The 21,222-nt window shown below is 34.6% G+C and overlaps 2 protein-coding genes across 2 annotated transcripts in view; both read left to right on the top strand.

Moving 5' to 3' along the window:
* The window catches only part of LOC131667519 (nidogen), a 425,923-nt gene extending 416,562 nt beyond the window's left edge, over positions 1 to 9,361 (top strand). The window contains exon 18 of the mRNA XM_058940985.1: positions 8,997 to 9,361. Within this exon, the coding sequence (XP_058796968.1) occupies positions 8,997 to 9,133 (137 nt within the window). The 3' untranslated portion in view covers positions 9,134 to 9,361. The remainder of the gene's footprint in view (positions 1 to 8,996) is intronic.
* Positions 9,362 to 15,264: 5,903 nt separating this feature from the next.
* Positions 15,265 to 20,059, top strand: LOC131667532 (uncharacterized). The gene is made up of 9 exons (XM_058941002.1): positions 15,265 to 15,424; positions 15,508 to 15,630; positions 15,714 to 15,911; positions 16,407 to 16,565; positions 16,622 to 16,830; positions 16,892 to 17,117; positions 17,186 to 17,311; positions 17,382 to 17,450; positions 19,857 to 20,059. The coding sequence occupies exons 1-9, from the start codon at positions 15,265 to 15,267 to the stop codon at positions 20,057 to 20,059; spliced, it is 1,473 nt and encodes a 490-aa protein (XP_058796985.1).
* Positions 20,060 to 21,222: the final 1,163 nt, after the last annotated feature.

Here is a 21,222-nt window from a genome sequence, read left to right as displayed (position 1 = left end):
ACAACGTTTTCAAAGGTGGTACCACCATTTTAAGCAAAACTACTCGACCGATCCTCTTGAAATTTAAAACACGTATTCTACATATATAAGCCGAGGTTTGCAAGCTATTTTACATTACAATATTATACTTTTAATACATCTTAACCTCAAAAAACAGCGAAAAAATCAGTGTTTTTTTTATATTTGTGATTTTTTGGCAGCGATTTTGTTATTTGTTGCTAAATATTTGTAAATATAGCTCGCAAACCTAGCTATTGTCATACTGAATCTAAAAAAGTTCGATTTTTCTGTTTCAGACGAGCCGTTCTTCAGAAAATGGTGGTATCGTTCACCTCGCTTATTTTTTAGGACTTACGTTCAGCCATGGTTTTTGTTCACAAAATTTAAATAAAATGGATTAAAAAAAATTTTTTATACAGTTTTAGACATTATTTATCACACCTAACAATATTTATATCAATATGGTTCACAATATGTTTTAAAAAAATTCCCAAAAGTAGGCATTTTTTTTGAGGGCGAGTAGTGGGTAGACCCCTTAAGGCTTTTACACCTTTTCTGCGATCTCCTCCGCTCCCTCTACTTTCACTTATGCTTACTACAGTTCTCTCTTACCAATTTCTTTCTTCTCTCTTTTCACTTTTCTTTTTCTTTCTCTTTTTCTTCCTCTTTTCTTCTTCTTTTCCACTTTAGTTCCCTCATCCATGCTATTTTTTCTTTGCTCCCAACTATTATTTCTTCCCACTTTTCTCCTTCTTTTCTTGTCATTTCGCATTTTTCTACTATGTGTTTCCAATCTTCCTCTTCTTTTTGGCACATTCTACATTTCTTATTTTCTTCTTTTTCCCAGTATCTACTCCCTCTTGTCTCGTTCCCTAACCTACACCTCTCTCTTATTTGTAGGCCTCTTATTTCCCCTTCATTTTGTATTTCTTTTAGTCTACACTTCTTCATTTCTTCCTTTATCCCCTTCCACTCTCTTATATATCTTGATTCTTCCAGCTTATCTTCCATTTCTTTTTCTTCTTTTTTCCTCAATTCTTCTCTTACTTCTTCCCAGAACTCTTCTCTTTCATCGTCTCCTTCTTCTCTTTCTCTGTATTTTTTACTTTCCCCTAGTCTTTCTTCTCTCTCTCCTTTTTTTTCATTTCTTTCTTCTCTTTTCCTTTCATTTCTCTTCATTTCTCTCCATGCTTCTTTCTTTATTGTTCCATCCCCCTCTTCTTTAATTTTATTTTCATATCTCATCGCTCTCTCCATTGCTTTTTCTTTTATTTCTTTTCTTCCTGTTTCCCATTTTATCAGATAACTCGGTGTGTTTCTGTCTAAGCCCAGTACCCATTTTATATATTTCATTTGTAGTCTTTCTATTTCCTCGTATCTTTTCCATCCCCATATTTCTGCTCCGTACATTATCACGCTTTTCACTAACGCGTCAAATAACCTCATCCTTAGCTTCCAATTTTCTTTAAATAATCTTTCTCCCAACCCGCATATTTTTCCTAGTCCCATGTTTATTTTACTTTCTGTTTTCTTTATATGTCTCTTATTCCCATTATTTTTGTTTATTATGTATCCCAGATAGTTATATTCTTTTACCATTTCAATTTTCTTTCCTATCCACTCAAAACTTTCTTCCTTTCCTCTTCCTCTTCCTTTCTTACATTTCATCATTTTTGACTTTTCTACGTTTAATTCCAACCCTCTTTCCTCTAAGAATCTCCTTAGTTTATTCAGCATCTCTTTCATCCAATTTTCATTATTTGCCATCATTACTATATCATCCGCGTATCCTATCGTCCAAATTTTCTTTCTTCCTATTACCACTCCTCCTTCCTGAATTTTACTCATTTTCTCTTCTAACTCCGCAAAGGCAAGATTAAATAGCGTGGTGCTCAGCGGGCACCCTTGCCTTACTCCCTTTTCTGTGTCGAATTCACCTGTTATCTCTCCTCTAATTTTTATTCTGCATCCTGTTTCCTTGTATATTTCTTCTATGCTTCTTCTGATTCTTTTATCTATTTCTTTTTCCTTCATTATTTCCCATATCTTCTTTCTTCTTATCTTGTCAAACGCTGCTTTCATGTCAGCGAAGAAGACAAACAATTTCCCACCTTTTTCCCTGATTTCTTTTCCTATTGCTGTTTTTAGCACGTATATTGCATCTGTTGTTCCTCTTTTTAGTCTGAAGCCCATTTGCGTATCGCTTAGTATTCCTTTTTCTTCTATCTCTCTATCTAGTCTTTTCCTTACTATTTCTGCATATATCTTATATCCTGTGTCCATCAGCGTTATACCCCTATAATTGCTTACTTCTTCTTTTTTTCCTTTCTTGTATACTGGTATTATTATTCCCTTTCTCCATTCGTTCGGGTATCCTTCTCCGTTCCCTACTCTATTTAGACATTTTGTCAGGTCATTTATTAGGCTTTCAGTCCCAGCCATCCACGCTTCATTTGCAATCCCATCTTCTCCTGTTGCTTTTTTCTTTTTCATTCTCTTTATCACCTCTACTACCTCTTTTACCTCTATTTCCCCTCTTTCTTCTTTTTCCCCCCTTTCCCATTCTTCTCTTTCTTCTTTTTTATTGTCGTCCTTTTCTTTTTCTCCCAGCTGCTTCTTGAAGTGTTTTAGCCATTCCTCATTGCTTATTTTTTCATCTATTTTTGCTCTTTTTTTCTTTCCTCCGCTCACTTTTTCCCAAAATTTCCTTCTCGTTCTATCTTTGCTTATTTCCTCCGCCACTTTCCTTCCTTCCTCTTCTTTTGCCTTTCTTATTTCCTCTCTGTATTCCCTCTTTGCTTCCATGTAACCACTTCTATCCCCAATTCCTCTTCTTAGTTCTTTCAGAGTATTCATTACCTTGTCTCTTTTTACCTTACATTCTTCTCTCCACCAGCTTTTTCTTGTTCCTTTTTTACTCCTTATTTTCTTTTTTGTTATAGCGTTCTGCACTCTAATTTTTATCTCTTCCCATTTTTCCGTTCCTTCTACTGCTCCTATCCATCTGTGATACTCTTTTATTCCTTCTTCGCTCCAGTCTTCTCTTAACCTTTCTTCTTCTCTGTTTTCTTCTTCTTCAACCCTGTTTTCTAGCTCCACTTCTACTGGTAGGTGATCCGAATTGATTCTCTCTCCCATTTGCATTTTCTTCGCTCTCTCTTCCCCTCCTATATTTCCTATTACGTAGTCAATCATCGACATCCCTCTCGCTCCTATATATGTAATTTCTCCCTCTTCATCTCCCTCTTTTTTTCCATTCATAATCACTAATCCCGTCTCTCCTAGCCATTTAACCATCTCTTCCCCTTCTGCGTTTATCATACCATCCTTTGTTTTTATTTCTTCTATCTGTCCTTCGCTATCCCATTCTCTTCCTTCGCCTCCTGTTCTAGCGTTAAAGTCTCCTCCTATTATTAATATTTTACCTCTATTTTCCTCTATTTCTTCGGTTAGGTACTCATAATTTTCTTTTTTCTTGTGCTGCATGTAGACTGATGCAACCGTGCATTTCTCTCTCTCTATCTCTATTTCCCCTACTATGACTTCTTCTGTCCTTTCTTTCTTCCATTTTACCTTTATTCTCCCTTGTCTTTCTCTAACTGCCATCAGTCCACCCCCTATCTCCCTACCCCTTTTTCCTTCCCTTCTCGAGTCCCTCCATTCAATGTTATACTCATTCAAATTTCTTCCTATTCCTATTTCTGCTTCTTCTCTTTTCACCCATGTCTCCGTAAGTCCTACTATATCAAAATTTCTAATGTATTTCCAGTCCTCTTCTTCCAGGCTCTTTATTCCCGTCACATTCCAGAATAACATTTTTACCGTTTTTCTTCCCTTCACCTCTTCTCTCTTCTCTCCTCTCTCACTTTTATTTCCGAAACCCTTCCATTCCTTTCTTTGTCATTCTTTCTTCTCTCTCATTCCACCTCCACTCTTCCTCCCCTGCTCTTACCCCGTTGTGCCATATTTTAACTTCCTTGCCCTTATTTTTCAATTCTCTTGCTTTTCTTCTTACCTCCTCTCTTATTTTCCTCTGTTTCCACGTCCAGTCATGATCTATATATATTTTTTTCTCCCCTAGATTACTTTTTTTCTTCATTATTCCCTCCTTTTGCTCCCATGAGGCACACTTAATTTGCCACATCCTCTTCCTTCTATACTCTATTCCTTCCTGTCTCTGTTTTATTTCTTGTCCTCCTATACTCCTTAGGCTTATTATTTCCCCTTTAATTCCCATTCTGTCCTTTAACCATTCCTCTGCGTCTCCTTTTTTTTCCCATTTCAGTTCTCTCTCCAGATCCGTTACAATTATATTATTTACCCTACTTTCTCTATCCATCCTCTCCTTCATGTGATCCATTTCATCCCTATTATCTACTCCTTTTTCTTCTGCCCTTGTCTCTTTTCCTTCCATGCATCTTTTCATCTTATTCATCTCTTCTTCCAATCCATTCACTCTTTCTCCCGACTTCTCTTGTCTTCTTTTTTCTTCTTTTTCTCTTTATCCCCATCTGTTCCACTCCCCTCGCTTTCACTTTTGTACCTTTTCAGCTGCCTCACTTCTTCCTTGTTTCCTCCCGTCAGGCCCTCTTCGCTGTCTCTACCTCTCACCCTCTTTGCCTTCCTCTTATCCCCTTTACCGTCCCTCTCTTTCGCTGTTCCTGGCGTTATGAACATCTCGTTCCTGTTTCCTATTCCAATTCCCCACCTTGCTCCCGCCTTAACTCTCTCTCTTATTCCCTTTGTCTTCGCCTTTATATCCCTCTCCTACGCTCCTCTTTTCCCGCCTTCTGTCTTATCTAACCTAACCTATCCTTTCTCCCTTTATTTTTTTCTCACCTTACTTCCTTCGCCCTTTGTATCCCTCACTTTTTCTCTTCTCCAAACCCCTTTCCACTCCTCCTGTACCTTTTCTCCACTTTTCTCTTCACTTCCCGCTCTCCTTCTCTCTTAAATTGCGTTATACTCAGCACTCACACAAGACGCGTCCACACTCATCCAAGTCTCAATATAACCTCCCGCAATATATATATATATATTAAAAACAATAATAGGGAAGGAATTAAGGGAAAAAGGAGGAAAACTGTATGTATTCTTTGCCGACATGAAGGCCGCTTTTGACAAAATAAAGAGGAAGAAAAAATGGGAAATAATGAAAGAGGAAGGGATAAATGGGAAAATCAGGAAAAGAATAGAAGAAATATATAAGAAAACAGGGAGTAATGTAAAAGTTGGAGGAGAAATGATTGAGGAGTTTGAGACTTACTTGACAAAGGCGTAAGACAAGGGTGCCCTTTGAGCACCACGCTATTTAATCTTACCTTCGCCGACTTGGAAGTCTAGATCAAACAGGTGGAAGAAGGAGGGGTAATGATAGGAAGGAATAAAATATGGACATTAGGATATACAGATGATATATTGATGATGGCAAAGAGTGAAAGTGGAATGAAAGCGACGCTAAAAAAATTAAAAAGATACCTGGCAGAAAGGGAATTAGAGCTAAATGTAAGAAAATCAAAGATGATGAAATGCAGGAGAGAAGAAGGAAGGGGGAAGGAAGAAGAATTAGAATAGGAAGATGAGAAGATAGAGATGGTTAAAGAGTACAACTACTTTGGATATGTGATAAACAGAAATAACGGAAATAAAAAACAGATAAAGAAGGTAGAAGGGAAGTTAAGGAAGAAAGAATTGGGAGTTAAGGATGAACCTGTTCGACGCACTGGTGAGGTATGAAGACAAAATAAGAGAAGAAAGAGATGGCTCAATAAAAAAGAAGCATGGAGAGAACTAATGAAAAGGGAAAGAAATGAAAAAGGTAAAAGGATAAAAAGAAGTAGGAGAGAGAGGAGAGGCTAGAAAAAAGTAAAATATACAGAAAAAGGGAAGAGGGAGATGAAATGAGAGAAGAGTTTTGAGAAGAAATAAGAGAAAAGCGAAAGAAAAAAGAAGAAAAAAAACTAGAAGAAAAGCTAGAAAAGTCAAGATACATAAAGGAGTGGAAAGAACTGAAAGAAGAAATGAAAAAGTATAGATTAAAGGAGAGGGAAGAATAAAAGGTTAACAAATAAGGGAAGGGTTTAGGTTAGGTAACGAAACGAGAGGAAGCAGGTATTGGGAAAAAGAAGAAAATAAGAGATGCAGAATGTGTATGAAAGAGGAAGAGAATTGGAAACACGTAGTAGAAAAATGTGAAAAAAGCAAAAAGGAAGGGGAAGAATGGGAAGAAATAATAATAGGAAACAAAGAAAAGATAGCGTGGATGATGGAGCTAAAATGGAAAAGAAGAAGAAACGAAAAGGAGAGAGAAAAGGAAAGACAAAAATACGAAATTACAAGACCATAAGAACAGACGGAAACAGAAGACAGAGACACAAGACTCGCAAACACATCTATACGCACAGATACACACAAAACACGCATACACACGCAAACATATACATACACACACACACATAAAACACATGTTATCTAGTTGTATCGTTTTCAATACTTCTCTTATCTTTATGAACTTCATAAAATGACTTTTGCTTTAATATTATTTACTTTATTGACTTCATTGTCTAATTTCAGATATCGAATAATTGTGATCGTTAACTCTTTCATTCCATTATAATATATTTCAATCACAAAGAAATCAGTTGAATCAACTTCTTTTAAAGTTTTTTTCAAAATTGCTTATCAACGAATATTTTCAAATTCAGATAATTATTACATTAACTTCCAATCGTAATCCATAATAATACTGACCGGTTAGTAATAATCAGGCATCATTGTACTATTAATAAATAAAGTAAGATTTAAATACTACAATTTTTAATCTTAATTCTTTCCAATTATATTTAACAACTCAAAAAATATCTGTAACGATATGTACGCAGGTTTGAAGTAAGTATAAAGTATTTCATACATAAACGGTATTCCAAAAAAAAGTATTATGTTAAATAATTCAAACTAAAAAAATTCGTATTCAGTAAAACACGTAAAATTAATATCTATATGAAGCGAACCTTGGCTTATTATTGATGGTTATTATTTATATAGAATAATATTCGAAGAAAGATGTTTGATTATAATTTTCACAACCTAGCTTAAAGTTAAATAATTATTTATTATTTAATTTCTGCATTCGGGTTATTGCGTAGTGCATGTTCATTTAAGAAGAGTAAGGATCGAATGATCAGCTCATTGTTTTACGCATTATTTATTAATACAATTGTAACACGATTCGTTTCTTAACATGGTTTTGCGATTCACGCGTTAAGTCAATAGCGTCACTAATTATTTATAAAAGGGAGAGTACGGAAGGCGCATTCGCTTAGCCGCGGAAGGCGTCGATGGGCTTTCGTCGATCAGTGGTCTGGATGCTGCAATCGAGAGACAGGAGAAGAAGCAGAAATGATCCAAATCGTTTATCATTAACAGTCTTTATTCACTAATCGCTTACAAGGTTCGATGCGATTTACGCATCAGAAAGAAGGCCGTGTGAGCCTGTCTCCCTACGAGTGAACGCAGCGGAGACAAAGAATCGCCTCACACTCACTCGTCCGGTCGTCTGGCAGATGCGGTGCGAGTTAGACGCACGCACCACCTGTCCACGTTCTGGCGATTTATCTAAGAGAGAGAGAGAAGGGAAACCGAGGGACACACCGAAAATACAGAGGAATACCTGACCTGAGAAAAAGGGCGTCGTCGGGAACCCGGTGATCGGCTTCAGCTGGTATTGCTCTGTCATTCTTCGACGTCCCCCTCGCTGTGGCTGCACGTCCTCTCGAGCTCCTCGGAAAGTCCAAGAAGGGCTAGTTGCTTCTCACAGTCTCCTCACTGCTTTCCGTCGCCAAAAGGAGGTCCGATGAATGTTGTAGATCACTTTCTCGCTTCTCACTTTTGTCAGCTATTGCTCACGACACTGGCCTGGCCAGTACTATTCGCGCTTTCCTATCCCTCGCGGCAATCCCGCCCCTTCCCTCAGCACCCAACATCGACCAAGTGCCGCTGGCTACGTACACACATGCAAGACACGCAGGCGACACTACTTCTCTCTCTCTCTCTCTATCTCTCTCTCTATCTCTCTCTCTCTCTATCTCTCTCCTTTCTTCACACGGCTCCAACCCCCGACGCCGCTCAGGAACTAAACTTGAAATAAAACCACATCGAGCATCGATACTTGGTTCGAATCACCAAGATATCGATGTGGCAGAGGCGAAGAGAAGGGCACGCGGAAGAGAGACAGAGACAAACAGGGCGAACAATCTCAACGATTGCCTCACCCGTCACACAATGTTCATACCATTTGTTGATTACTCACAGCAAAGTTGCAGGATCAATAAAGTATTATTCCATTGAACAAAATTATAGAACTGACTTCATTATTAAATAAAACAACGAGATAACTACCTCGCTTCCTTTTTGAAATAATTAAGCTTTCCTCAAAATTTCATCGTACATTTTTAGAAGGAAACATGTTTTGGAATAAGATGTTAAAACAGGGATATAGCAACCCCAATCAAATATCGTAAATATGACTGACGGAGGGTCGAGAGACTTGAAAATTAGTTTTCGAACTTCTAAGAAGCAAAATTAAGCAATTTTGAATCAAGTCATTAACCGCTGTATACATCTGTTTACGAAATTCAATTGTTTAAATCGATCTATCCAAGACAAAGATCTAACTTTTTGAAAAATGACTGACTTTTGAAGAGTTTGTGCTTATGACTTTGGTGCATAATGTATTATTCTTTACTATGTCGCACTAGAGAATTAGTTATAAAGAAACAAATTGTTCGAGTTGCAATTAGACATTGTTAGTTTTAAAAATTGTTTGATTATATTTGCGAACGACTGGAATTTAGTTAGCTTACACTGTGTTTAATAGATTCTATATCAGTACATATGTGTACCTGATCAGCTTTATTATAATTCAGAAAATTACATGAATTTTATTATATAATATTTTCGAAGTAATGAAATAATTTACATATTCTATTTTGTTACAGTTTCCAATATCTGTCAATATGAAAATGGAAGATGTACAAATGAACAGTTATGTCTCCCAGATGGCTTAGGTGGTAGAACTTGTGCTTGTGCAGATAATTCTATAGGTTCTTGCATAGACTCTCATTACGCAAAGTGATTTACAAACGAGATTGGAGAATTTCATACAAAATAAGTTTATTATGTTTATATTTTTAATAAAACTGTTATTTTATGGAGTAAAAAGAAATATCATTTAATAGTCGTGAGTACCAGTATTAAGTTTCTGTTAACAATTTTTCAGATAATTTACACAGTAATTATAGTACATTTTCTTAATTACATATGTTTCTTTATAAAAGTATTCTCAGTTTTCGTGATATTTTTATTAACCACTTGTTGAATCTTATTATGTAATAGCATTCAACTTATTAATAAAAATCATCTGCCTAATTTTGTTTTGAATGAATCACTTAACAATAATTGGCAACGTAAGAATCGACTTTTTAAACGGCAATCAATCCTAACGAAGGTGAGAATGAATAAGATGGAATGCATGCCAGAACACAGGCAAATAAACTCATAAACATACACGTTTATTACAATCATCATATTTTTATACTTAAAATTCATTTGCGAAACAATAATCCAAAGTTGTGCATAAATCTCGCTGTAGCATGGTGCACGACGCGCACCAATGCAAGTTCACACTCACTGAGACTTTGTCCATCATATTTATATGGCGTGGTATTATATTATCTAAAAATTACCCTATTGAAAAAATTCGCCCGATATTTGTGCCCGTTAATCACGCCCGTGATTTCTGCCCACAAATTTGTTTCAAAATTTTGCCCGTAATTAACGGGCACAAAAAACGGCCAAAAGTGACGGTCAGGCATCAAAATCAAAGGATGCGGCTTTCACATTTAAATAGAGAGAAAGAAATGAAATATTTACAAAGTTGGCTGAATAATTGTACATTTATTAAAATAATAATATATATACACCCAACCATTTAATAATGCAACATGTTTGGCACTGCGCATAAAAATTGATTGTTATCATTTGATACATGGACGCAGATTTTCATAATTGTCGCAGTTCGTACAGGAAAAACATTTTCTGATACATCTACTATTTGTTTGATATAAAAAGGATTATCTACGTCAGCGACTGTAACGTTTTTGCATAAAACAAATTCACTATTTGTGTCATCGTCAAATATGAAATCTCTTAACTTGACATAAGTTCCGTTGGAAGTGAAAGCAAATGAATTGTTTGACCTCAGCCTTTTGCGTCTGTAAGTGGTGTACAGACAGCCGTTTTTAACCATTTTTGAGTAAGTTCGGCTGTAATTGGACAAATTAAGATCTCTTATCCATTTATTTTTCGTTTTAGAAGAAGGCCCAAAGTACCTTGAACTTATACCTCTTATGGAATTGACAGCGAATTTGTTATCTAAATGAGCAATAAAAGAACGAAGTTGGGTAAATGGCTTTGCTTCATAGTGTTGTCTTAGAATTATCTCACTCTGGCTCATGCTAACAGATCTACATAATTGAAATAATACACCTTTTGCAGCATGAATTTTTCTGAGCAAACGACCATTACCACTTTCAAAGCAGTAGCTACTGTGTGCAAATGATGGTCCCCAATCAGCAGTACTCTGCGTTACATGTTCAGATTGATGAACATTATACGTCATGCTATGTTGAGTATAAAGAAATTCTGTTTCCAAACTAAATTGTAAGAGAAGTTCATGGGCTCGTTGTAGTTCATCAGGGTGTACATTTTGTTTATTGTTGATATAAAATGCTTCAACAAATAAGGACCAATGTTGGACGTATTGTTGCTTGTGCAGAAACTGCGACATAATTGGAATGCTATAAAATAATATCCAGTTTTCCCATTCGCGAGACTTCCACCAACTGCGATCTTTGATGCAGATTCTCGAGATAGACGTGTAACCTGATTTGGAGCTTTCATAGACGCCAACATTCTTTCGACAGCAGCAATGTCGTCGTTGGACAATGAAAAAGGAAGGCCACTAGTATCCATCCAATAACCAGTTATCTGCTCAGCAACTCCTTTATCTCCAAAGTGTAGATCGTCAACTACAAATCCTCTGACAACATCGAATTTCTCTAAATTAACGAGGCTCGTTGGTCTCTTCACACTGAAAATAGGTACGTTTACTTCCAGACTAAGTTGCATGTGGCGAATCATGTCTAACTGAGTCCTTCTGGGTGGCATATCTTCAAGCGAAACATATTTGACACAACCACCTCTAAGAGTCGGTATGTACACACCTGGATGTAAACACCACGAGCACCCAAAGTATCCATTGTATTGTACAATACCTTGCATTGGTGCACGCGCACTCGCATCAAAGCAACAGCAAAGCGCATGAATTTTCATTGTGTGGATCTCTTGATTTACTGTGAACTGCCCACCCACATTAGATAATCTGTTCATCATATCAACAAAAGGTGGGAGTAAAACGTTCATGTCTGTTTTGTTGCCAAACCATAATGCACAAATGATTGGTTTGGAAGTCCTAACTTCATAAGGTAGCTCATTTATAATCATTTGTATAGGCCAGATCGAGTATTTCGAGCTCTCGAAAACAGGAGCTCCATCACAGTTAAAAGTAGAAGAAACAAAATTTCTCCTTTCATTCGGAGGTAAAGAACGCACAAATTCTTTATACAAGTTTCCATCGTTAAAATCATTCACCATTTCATTTTGTTCAAATCTTTTATCAATTACACCGGTAATGTACTCTAAATTTTGTAAAATTAAATTGCTACAATCATTTTCAACTTTGAATACAGTAAAAAAAGTATTGAAACATGGACTTTTCAAATCAATAATCTGACCACAAACTTGACACATCATCTCGCGATCCGATCGAGAAAACTCTCCAATATAGCTATTGCAAGTTTTATTGGAGCACACTGCATAGTATTGAACGCCATTACTTTCATTAAATAGCTTATCAACAAGATACCTTGTGTCCGGTAGTAGCTTCGTTTGTAGTGCACTATTTACATACTTGAATAAATCTGCTAATGCCGTCTGACATAAGTCGTATTCAATGCCATATTTCAAACCAGCTAACAATAAATCCGCTTTATTTACTGTTATTTTCAAAGTTATGTCCTCGTCATGCTCCAATATATTTTTGAGTCATTGGAACGAAGTATCTCCATCAGAATTATCAGAGGGGTCGTCACCTCTCCATTCCCTATACATTCTGTCATCTTCGCTTTCATCATTTTCAGTACTCAGTTCTCTTCCAGAGGAATTATCAGAAGGCGAAGACTGAGGTGTCTGTTTAGAGGTAATATTTGATTACTAAAATAATTGTTTTTAATGGTATTAAATTATTGATAATACTATTTTACATTGCAGGCTAAACTTCCATTGTCATCGGACGAGCCTAATGTAGAATGATTGTCAGGAACTATTGTAGATGCGGAAGGAGAGGATGAACTATGAAAATTAGAATAACTAATTTCAAATGAACTATCAGATTTTGATGTTTCAGCGGGATCTATCCTCCTTCTATGATTACCCTGAGAACCAAACGATATAATTACTTCCTATATAAATGTATAAGTTCTTACTAATATGTACAATTATTATACTTAAATTATATAAATAGAAGTAAGCATAATTCGAAAATCTGCTCATTACAAGCACATGTATTATTAATATTTTTCTTTTTAACTTAACAGTACATTAAAAATCCTGCTATAGGATTTTTGGTTTGTTTTTTACAAGCAACTTATCCTCTAATTGGCATAAGTTGTAGTGCTTGATACTTCTGGTACTTTATCAATCTGAACAACGCAACCGAAGTATACATCTTTCAAAAAATTCTCGAAATACCTACTTATTTTTGCTACAATCATAAATCTTTTTGAAATGTAACATTTTCTTGAAGACTGAGACTTTTCAATGCCACCGTACAACAAAAATTGGCGAAATCGATACAATAAAAATATCAAATTGTACTTTTGAGCTCTTCGCCAGGTACCCGTTGCAACTATAGCAATTTGATAAATGTTGAAAACGAATATAACTCACTGTTCGGTAATACTCATTATCTTCTTCATCACTACTGTACTCGTGATGATTCAAAGGGAATCTTGATTTACGCCTCCACTCTGATGTCCTTGATCGTTTCATTTTATGTAAATGATACAATTATTCTCATTCATGCAACATTTTTCATAACACACGAAAATAAAAAAGAGGTAGGGTTAAGTCTAACAAATTTTATACTCCAGATTTTTTTAGAAGGTTACGTACGTTTACATTGAAGGCGCTCGGTAGTATAAACAAAATATTATGAATTGAAACTCATTCTAGTTTCGCAAAACTTGAAATTCAAACGTGAGGGGGTGGAATAAATATGTAAGAATATTATTACAATTCACATTCATTTTAGTATTGTAAATTGCAAAATTCAAACTCAAGGGGTTGAAAAATAAATAAATAAGCATACTACTAAAATTCAAACTCAGAAAATTTTCCAAATATAAAATTCAAACCCATGGCGAGAGAGCAATCAGTAGAGAAACTTATTATTAAAATTCAAACTCAATTTAGTTTCTCAAAATTTAAAATTTAAACCCAGGGGGAAGGGAAAAATCAGTAGGTAAGCTATTACAGAAATTCAAATTCATTTTAGTTTTCCAAATTCAAAATTCAAACCTAGAGGGGAGAGACAAATTTGTAGGTAAACATATTATTGAAATTCAAATAAATTTTAATTTCATTTGAACATTCAAAGTTGCACTAGTTTCACAAAACTCGAAATTCAAACCTGAGTACTTGATTAATTTGTAGGTAAAAACGTTCATAAATTAAGTCGTGATAAAAAAAAATAGTCGATCGAAACGCCACCGCCGATAAAAAAATGCTAAAAAAAACTAAATCGAAATAATCTGTAGTAGAATCGCCGAAAAAAAAAATCCATTACCATGGTTACACTAAACATACCCTGGTATGTTATGTTACTGCAACGAATAGTCCATTGTAAGATTTATTGTTAAAGTGTAGTGAAGATATATAATTTTACTCGAATAACAGTTCTTTAATATGATAAATATCATAGTAATTTTGTGAATAACATTAATTAGGTAGAAAGCATCATGTCACATGCAAGTGAGAGGAAGCTGCAAGCAGCTGTCCGTTACTTTAACCCTAATGCCAAAAACAAAGTTGTTTTGATAGACCCAGCCCTCATTACGGACTTTACAGACGTTGAAAATTTCAACTTTGATATTCCACATACAGTGTTTGAGTTAGTTGGTGGCAAGAAGGTAGAGGTTCCAATTCAAGTGTTTGAAATTTCAGGTGAAAGACTTTTATATTATTATATGATAGACAAGTAATTTTGAAAACATTATATTTGTAATGGTTGTTCATAGAAGGGACTCTCTTGTGTAAGTTATATTAGTGAATTAATTGTTGACATGATTATTATATTGTAGATGACATAAATGATCTGCTAGATCCTCCTAAGAGACGCATATTTGACAATAAAAGAAGAAGTGACGTAATGTCGGAAATTGTGGCTGCTAGAGAGGTAACTGAAAAGGAGAGGGAGAAAGAAAATGATGCTTCCCAAGCCAAGTCTGGTGATAAAAGTCATGATCAAGGAATATCTAAGTCTGCTAAACAACAGGCACACGATTTGAAAGCTATAGAAAAGGTATTTCTCATTTCACCGGATCAAAATTTTGATTGTTTATTTTGTTGACAGTGCCATATTATTCCATATATATATACTAAGCAAAACTGATATAATATTCATAATCTACTAGAAACGTAGATATTTTTACATGCCTACACTTAAAATCGATCCTTCATAGTAAAAAACAGTCATGAAAATGAGCGATTTTTCAAAATTTCAAAAAATCTCAATTTTCAAAATGTTCTCAAATTCGAATTATGAGCTCAAAAATCTAACAATTTGCACAGATCATCTACATACATAATGCAATATATATAGCACTATCAAAAAAAAAATTTTTAATCAGGTGACTTGACGTGGAATCGCTTATATAGTACTGATAAAAAATTATTTTTTTTTAGATTATTAAAGAAAAAGCCAAAAATCAATCAAAAAAGAACGATGAGCAAATATTGTCTCAAAAGTTGAGCAAGCTGGCTAAGAACAAGCTAGTTTATGAAGATGATGATGCTATATACGAGCAACATAAAGTAATTAATGATTTACAGCTAAGCAATGAGAACCAAGCAAAAGAAATTGAAAAAATGAGAGAGCAATGGAATGTGAAGCAAGCTATGATGGAAGAAAAAATGAAAAAACAAGAACAACTATTGTTGAAAGCTCAACAAATAATTGAACAATTTCAAGAAAATGTGGACAAGCCAGTCTCGCAAAAAACTACTATCGCTCCTGCTCTTGAATCAAGTAATAAACTCAGCTTGTAATATATATATTAATCAACATGGATACAATTGGAATTACTGATATAATTTTCTACTATGTTACAGATCGCACTGACTCTTTAGATGATACGCATGCAACAGAGCCTTTTGCTCACAAACACCAAGATGTTTCTCGATCAGAAAAAAGAAAGGCTTCTTCTGTGGAAATAACTTCGTCGGGTTCTGCTAGTAATACTAAAAATGAATTTATTTTTATTCCGCCAACAGCAAATATGAGTAGATTTTCTAATATGAATTAAAATTCTTTCCAGATATTTCAGTTAATATAACTAACGAGGAAACCACAGTTTCAGACATAGAATTCTATGATCAAGCTTGCCATTCTGTAACCCAACATTCTGAAAATAGTCGTCATGCATATGAGAAGAGATCAAGCAAGAATACATTAAAAGAGACAACAAAACGAAGGTCTCCGATGTTTGACGATGATAATTCTGAAGAAGAATATGGTAAATAATGAAAAACGTTTATATAGTTATTGTTTATCATTAGTTTTTGATTGCAAAATTATCTCTCTTATCGCCTTGAAAGAACAGAAATACTAATTAAACATACAAAATGTTGGAAATTTTACTATTTTTACGTTTTTTTTTGGGCTTATATGGTTTGCCGCGCTCTGGAGGAGTCAATTTCTGGCTAAAAAATAAACAAAATATGGTCTTCAATGTATTTTTTAACGAGGAATTCAAATATGAGCTCCGATTCACTTTATCGTTTACCAGATTTTGGTAAATCATGAAAAAAGAACAAGAAGTCGTATATTTTTGAAATGAATTTTAGTACTTTTGTCGACTAAAAAAGGGTTTCCCCATCGAGTTTAGCTATGTTCCACTTTTTCTTCACGTTTCTAAAGAAATTTTTGGAAAACTCTGCCGAGTTAATGCCTTTTTTTTATAAATTTGTTCATATCTTATCTTGTAATAAATTTTTTTATGTTAATCCAGTGGTTCAGAAAAAAAGACATCATCAAGGTAAAAGCGCTGACGAGTCCCAACGCGGAGGACATCCACAAACCAAGCAGGATAGAAAACAAAAATCCCGAACGACTAAACAACGTACGTATTCAGAAAGTGAAGAGGATGAAGACCATCATAAAATAAAAGGTAAAAAGCGAAATACACAAAAACAAATTATTCTATATTTTGCTGATTACTAAAAGAAACGTTAGGCACAAGAAATGACGGTTATCAAAAAATGCGAAAATATGCTAACATGCACTCTTCTGAGTCAGAGACGAATGAAGAGGATGGTAATGGCAGAGAGAGAAAAAAATTCACCAGGCTTAGTGACGATGAGTATCTTTCAGATAATTTATCAACTTTCCATGTACAAGATTACAAAGGGTTCGAAGAAAACAGTGGCAGAAAGGTAAATACACAAGCACACATTTATACAAGGTTTATAAATATTATCCTCGACTATTTTTTAGAGAAAAATGTATCACTTAAAGCATGGAGTGTGCATTAAACGCGAGCACTGGGAATCCATGAAGAAAATGTTTGATGCTAAGGAGTATATCAAATTTTTTATACATTCTTTGTACAAAGAAGAGGATTTAATAGACAAAGCATTTGTTTTGAGCGGTTGCAAACGAGACCGTATACCTGGTAGGATTCGCTCAGAATTTTCAGCTGACGAGAAAGCAGCTATCAGAAGTATGTTTAATATTTTATTACGACGACATTGATCATGACATTTCAAAGAATACAATAATTTGTTACAGAAACATTTTTCTGCTGGGTTGATAAAACTTCTCAGAATAAAAAGCAAGCAAAATATCACAAAAATCACTGGAAAACGTACATAAGTGACCATATAAACAGCTTAATCGAACGTGAGAAAACTAAAAGTGAGTCTCAGAATTGTTGTTTCATCTGAAAAAATTGAGTGGATGTATAAAAAATTAACATTTTTTTCAGTGCAAAGACATGAAAAATCGTTGAATCTCAAAAGAGCTGCTAAAGCTTCCGCAAGAGCGCAAAGTTCAAGTTTGTCTTCCTCTGATACGGATTAGCGTAACCATTAAGCATAGCAGGAGTGTTCAATGTAAAATCAAGTTTAGCTTTCTTTTTTAAGATTTGTTTCTTCTACAAATTTCATAATATTTGTTTACATGAACGCCTCTTATTCTAAAATGTTTAACTTTATTTAACCTCTTATTTAAAAAATGTTCGTACTTTTTCGTTTACAAACTTCATAGCCCAAAAAATATAAGATATTCAAAAACACCTAAACATAAAGTTTAAGATACTAAGTATTACTATATTTAATAATTGAAATTATTGTTATAGATTGTACTCATATAGGAATTATATAACGGTTTTGGCATTTAAATTTATAGCAAATGTATGTTGTTAGTTCAATCAAGTAAGCTTCTGAAAGTCATAATAAGATACCATCACGAGCTTTTATTACAAATAATATTATAGTATTATATACACATTGTGATACTAGTGTTGTATCAAGTCTACAATTGCTAATTTGGTACTTCAAAATATTTAGATTAATGATATATTAATATCATTATATCATATTATATGTACTATGAAGATTACATAGTAGTAAGCAACGTTTGAATACTGAAATACTCGATAAATCAACACCCGAAATGACTGCCCAAATGTGAAAAGTTCTGACAAATGCTAGGATATTTTATCTTATTATCGCAATAAATGTACAATTATTCATTCAATTTTCTATTCATTCAATTTCCTTCTCTCTCTTACTTTATGAAAACCGCGTTCTTTGGTTTAGTTTTGATGCCTGACCGTCACTTTTAGCCGTTTTTTGTGCTCGTTAATTACGGGCAAAATTTTGAAACAAATTTGTGAGCAGAAATCACGGGCGTGATTAACGGGCACAAATATCGGGCGAATTTTTTCAATATGGTACGTATTTCTCAACTTACTGATGATAAACGTGAAAATTATTAGGACAGAACCCACGGCAAGGAGCTAGTCGAGTGAGAGACTTTTATTTGTGCTATTTATTTTTGTACTATTTTTTTGTACCCGTATTTGACTCGTATAGTTCTAGTCATAAGTTTGGTAATACCGCACATTAAATATGCTTGGTACATTTAATATCGTTGTGTTCATCTACATGAGTTCCGTAATATACGATAGAACATTTCTTAGTTTTAAATTTCAACAAAAATATGAGTGAAAATAACAGTGAAAAACAGTTTTGGAAAGGAAAACTAGTAATAAAGCAAGTATATAAAAAGAGATTGAAGCAAGTAGCTAATGCGGAAAAAATTAACAAACTACATAACCTTCAAGAATCAACTATCTCATCATGAAAACCATCACCAGAGTGTTCAATTAAACGCCGGAGAATAATATATCTTGGAGTTATTTATCTTAGTTTCTATTTTTGACGTTAAATTTCGACTTCGCCAAACTATCACCGTCGTAAATATTGATAAACAACACGAAGTACCAGAAAGAAAATCACATTATTACGTGAATAAAAAAAATTATAGTTGATTCGTTGTAATGGGGTAGATACCGTTTAATTATTTTTATTCGCGCGGATTCATTAGAGGGCGAATGTAATCATTGATGCTCAATACGTAATCCGGAGAGCGTGGGGAAACAGGCGTCAGTCAACCAATAGATCTATTTATCTACGAGAAAGTGAGTGGAAGCAATATGAAATAAGAGAGTCGAGAGCACTTGTTAATGACTCGAACAGAACCTTTTATTATCTATTATATGCTACATCAGGTCGGCCCGCGTGTTTGTTTACTTCGACGCTCGCACGACGACAACATGCAGTGTCGGAACGCTCGCTGCTCTTTGTTGGAAGAGCTATTACATGCACGCTTGAGATGTCGGAAAATTAATCGTTATATATGCAATTCTATCGCGACCGCGAGATTAAGCTGGCCAGCTTACCTTTATATTGCAGACGTACGAGATGGACAATGGCGAGTCGCACAGCGAGAAGATTGTTCGTGTTTGTGTCACAGATCGCGAATTCGCGTACACGCGGTTTCGCCCTCGATGGTGAAACCTCACACACACTCTTTCGGTCTCGTCGAGGACGACGTTTCTCCGTCGGCTCGGATCTCTCCCTTCTGCAGATGTATAGTACCTCGGCAACAGCAATCACTATCAGCTGGCACTAATCTGGGCGTTCCTCTCTTGTTCTTTTCGGTGTTAACGGCACACGGATCGGTAATAGCACAAAGGAAAAGCGGGCGAGCGTGATGGTAGTCAATGCTTCACTGCTTCAATTTCAATCGCGCGCGTTCCGTCTGCTCGCGTGCCGAATTCCTTCGTTACGTTTTTCGTCTCCCCGGTAGGTGCTGCCCCCGCAGGCAGCAATTAGGTTATATTATTAGCGCTAATTTGACGTTTACCGTCACATCGTATAATGATTATCTTCAGATATTCTCAATAGTGATGTAGGAAACATGCACATTAATAAATTAATGGCAGGAATAAATATTCCAGAATTTCACTGGAATACATATACAACACATGAAAATGAAGGAGAACGAGCTGCTGATGATATGGTCCGAGAAAGTTGTTTACGTGGTGTTGCTAAAGAAATATTTGAAAATGTAGATTCAATTGAAAAGATGCTATAGACTTATGATTATTTTCAAGAGTTATGAATATTGTTTTAATTAACTTCAAATGAATTAAACATAAAATCTATATTTCAGTATTGATGAAATATTGTAAATGATTATATTTTTTGTAACGATATCATGCAAATGTAAAGATTACTTTACAAATTTTACGTATTTTAATATTTGTAGTATTTTATGGCTTTTGAGTTTTTTATATTAATTCGCTGATCTTTTAAATAAAATTTAGATTGACTTTGTTTTATTATTTCCGGTAACTACTAATAACAAAGTACATTATGATTATAATCAAATTTTTAGTATTTCTTATTGTTATTGGAGTAAATTTGAATCATATTCTTTCATTAATCTTTTACACAATAATTTTTTAATAAATGCAAACAAATATAAATTTTGTATTTCTTGCAGGCTTTCATATTTCGATCGTTCATTTATTTTTCCTAACCTTCCTGCTACAATTCTTATTTATTCAATTACTATCTCACACGAAATTCGAATGTGTAGCTCAAAAGACATGGGCTGATTCATGAAAGGATCAGGAAGATTGAATGACAGTTTATTAGCCACGGTAATGATTATAGAAAAATTTTCTAAACTAGTCTTTTCTTATACGTATAGTACTAAATCGTAAGTGCCAAAAATGTTATATAAGTCTGAATAAAAATACACATAATTTTAGATTAAGTTCTGTTAGTGTTACCAAAACTATGGAGTTAAGTTCTGCTGTATAGCTGACTAAAAATAATAATATTCTGTCTATCTGTAATGTTGAGTTAGGAGTAATGGTTGCAAACAATGATAGCAAAGCATTTGCTATGCAACGGTCCAGTCTGATTTGCTTTTTCTTTCGTTTCCCACTGCGAAACAGCAACCCGTCATGCATAGAAGAACTGAGGAAAAGCGTTATCAAAACTATGGCGCTACTTCCCTCGTGAAAATTTGAAGTCAAGATCTTGAATAAGAACTTGAGTAAGAAATTGCATAAGAAATATTGTAAGAACTTAGCCAAGTCCTTAGGCAAGTTCTAGTAAGTGTTTTTCATTTTTCGCAGCTCTCACAATGGATAAGTTCTTGTTCAAGAACTTGTATAAGAAATTGCGTAAGATCTTGATGACTATTTTGTGGAAATAAATTATTTCTAATATTTTACTTTTAATATT

The sequence above is a fragment of the Phymastichus coffea genome, unplaced genomic scaffold, assembly GCF_024137745.1.
Source record: "Phymastichus coffea isolate CEN01 unplaced genomic scaffold, Cenicafe_Pcof_1.1 PCOF00067, whole genome shotgun sequence".
NCBI lineage: Eukaryota > Metazoa > Arthropoda > Insecta > Hymenoptera > Eulophidae > Phymastichus > Phymastichus coffea.
The sequence above is the reverse complement of the archived record's forward strand: the minus strand, read 5'-3'. Positions and strand labels throughout refer to the sequence as shown.

Coding starts and splice junctions, on each gene's coding strand:
- LOC131667532 (XM_058941002.1), top strand. CDS start 15,265: ATGAGAGAGCAATGGAATGTGAAGCAAGCTATGATGGAAGAAAAAATG. Junction 15,631..15,713: donor AACTTCGTCGGGTTCTGCTA/GTAATACTAAAA, acceptor AATTCTTTCCAG/ATATTTCAGTTAATATAACT. Junction 15,912..16,406: donor TAATTCTGAAGAAGAATATG/GTAAATAATGAA, acceptor ATGTTAATCCAG/TGGTTCAGAAAAAAAGACAT.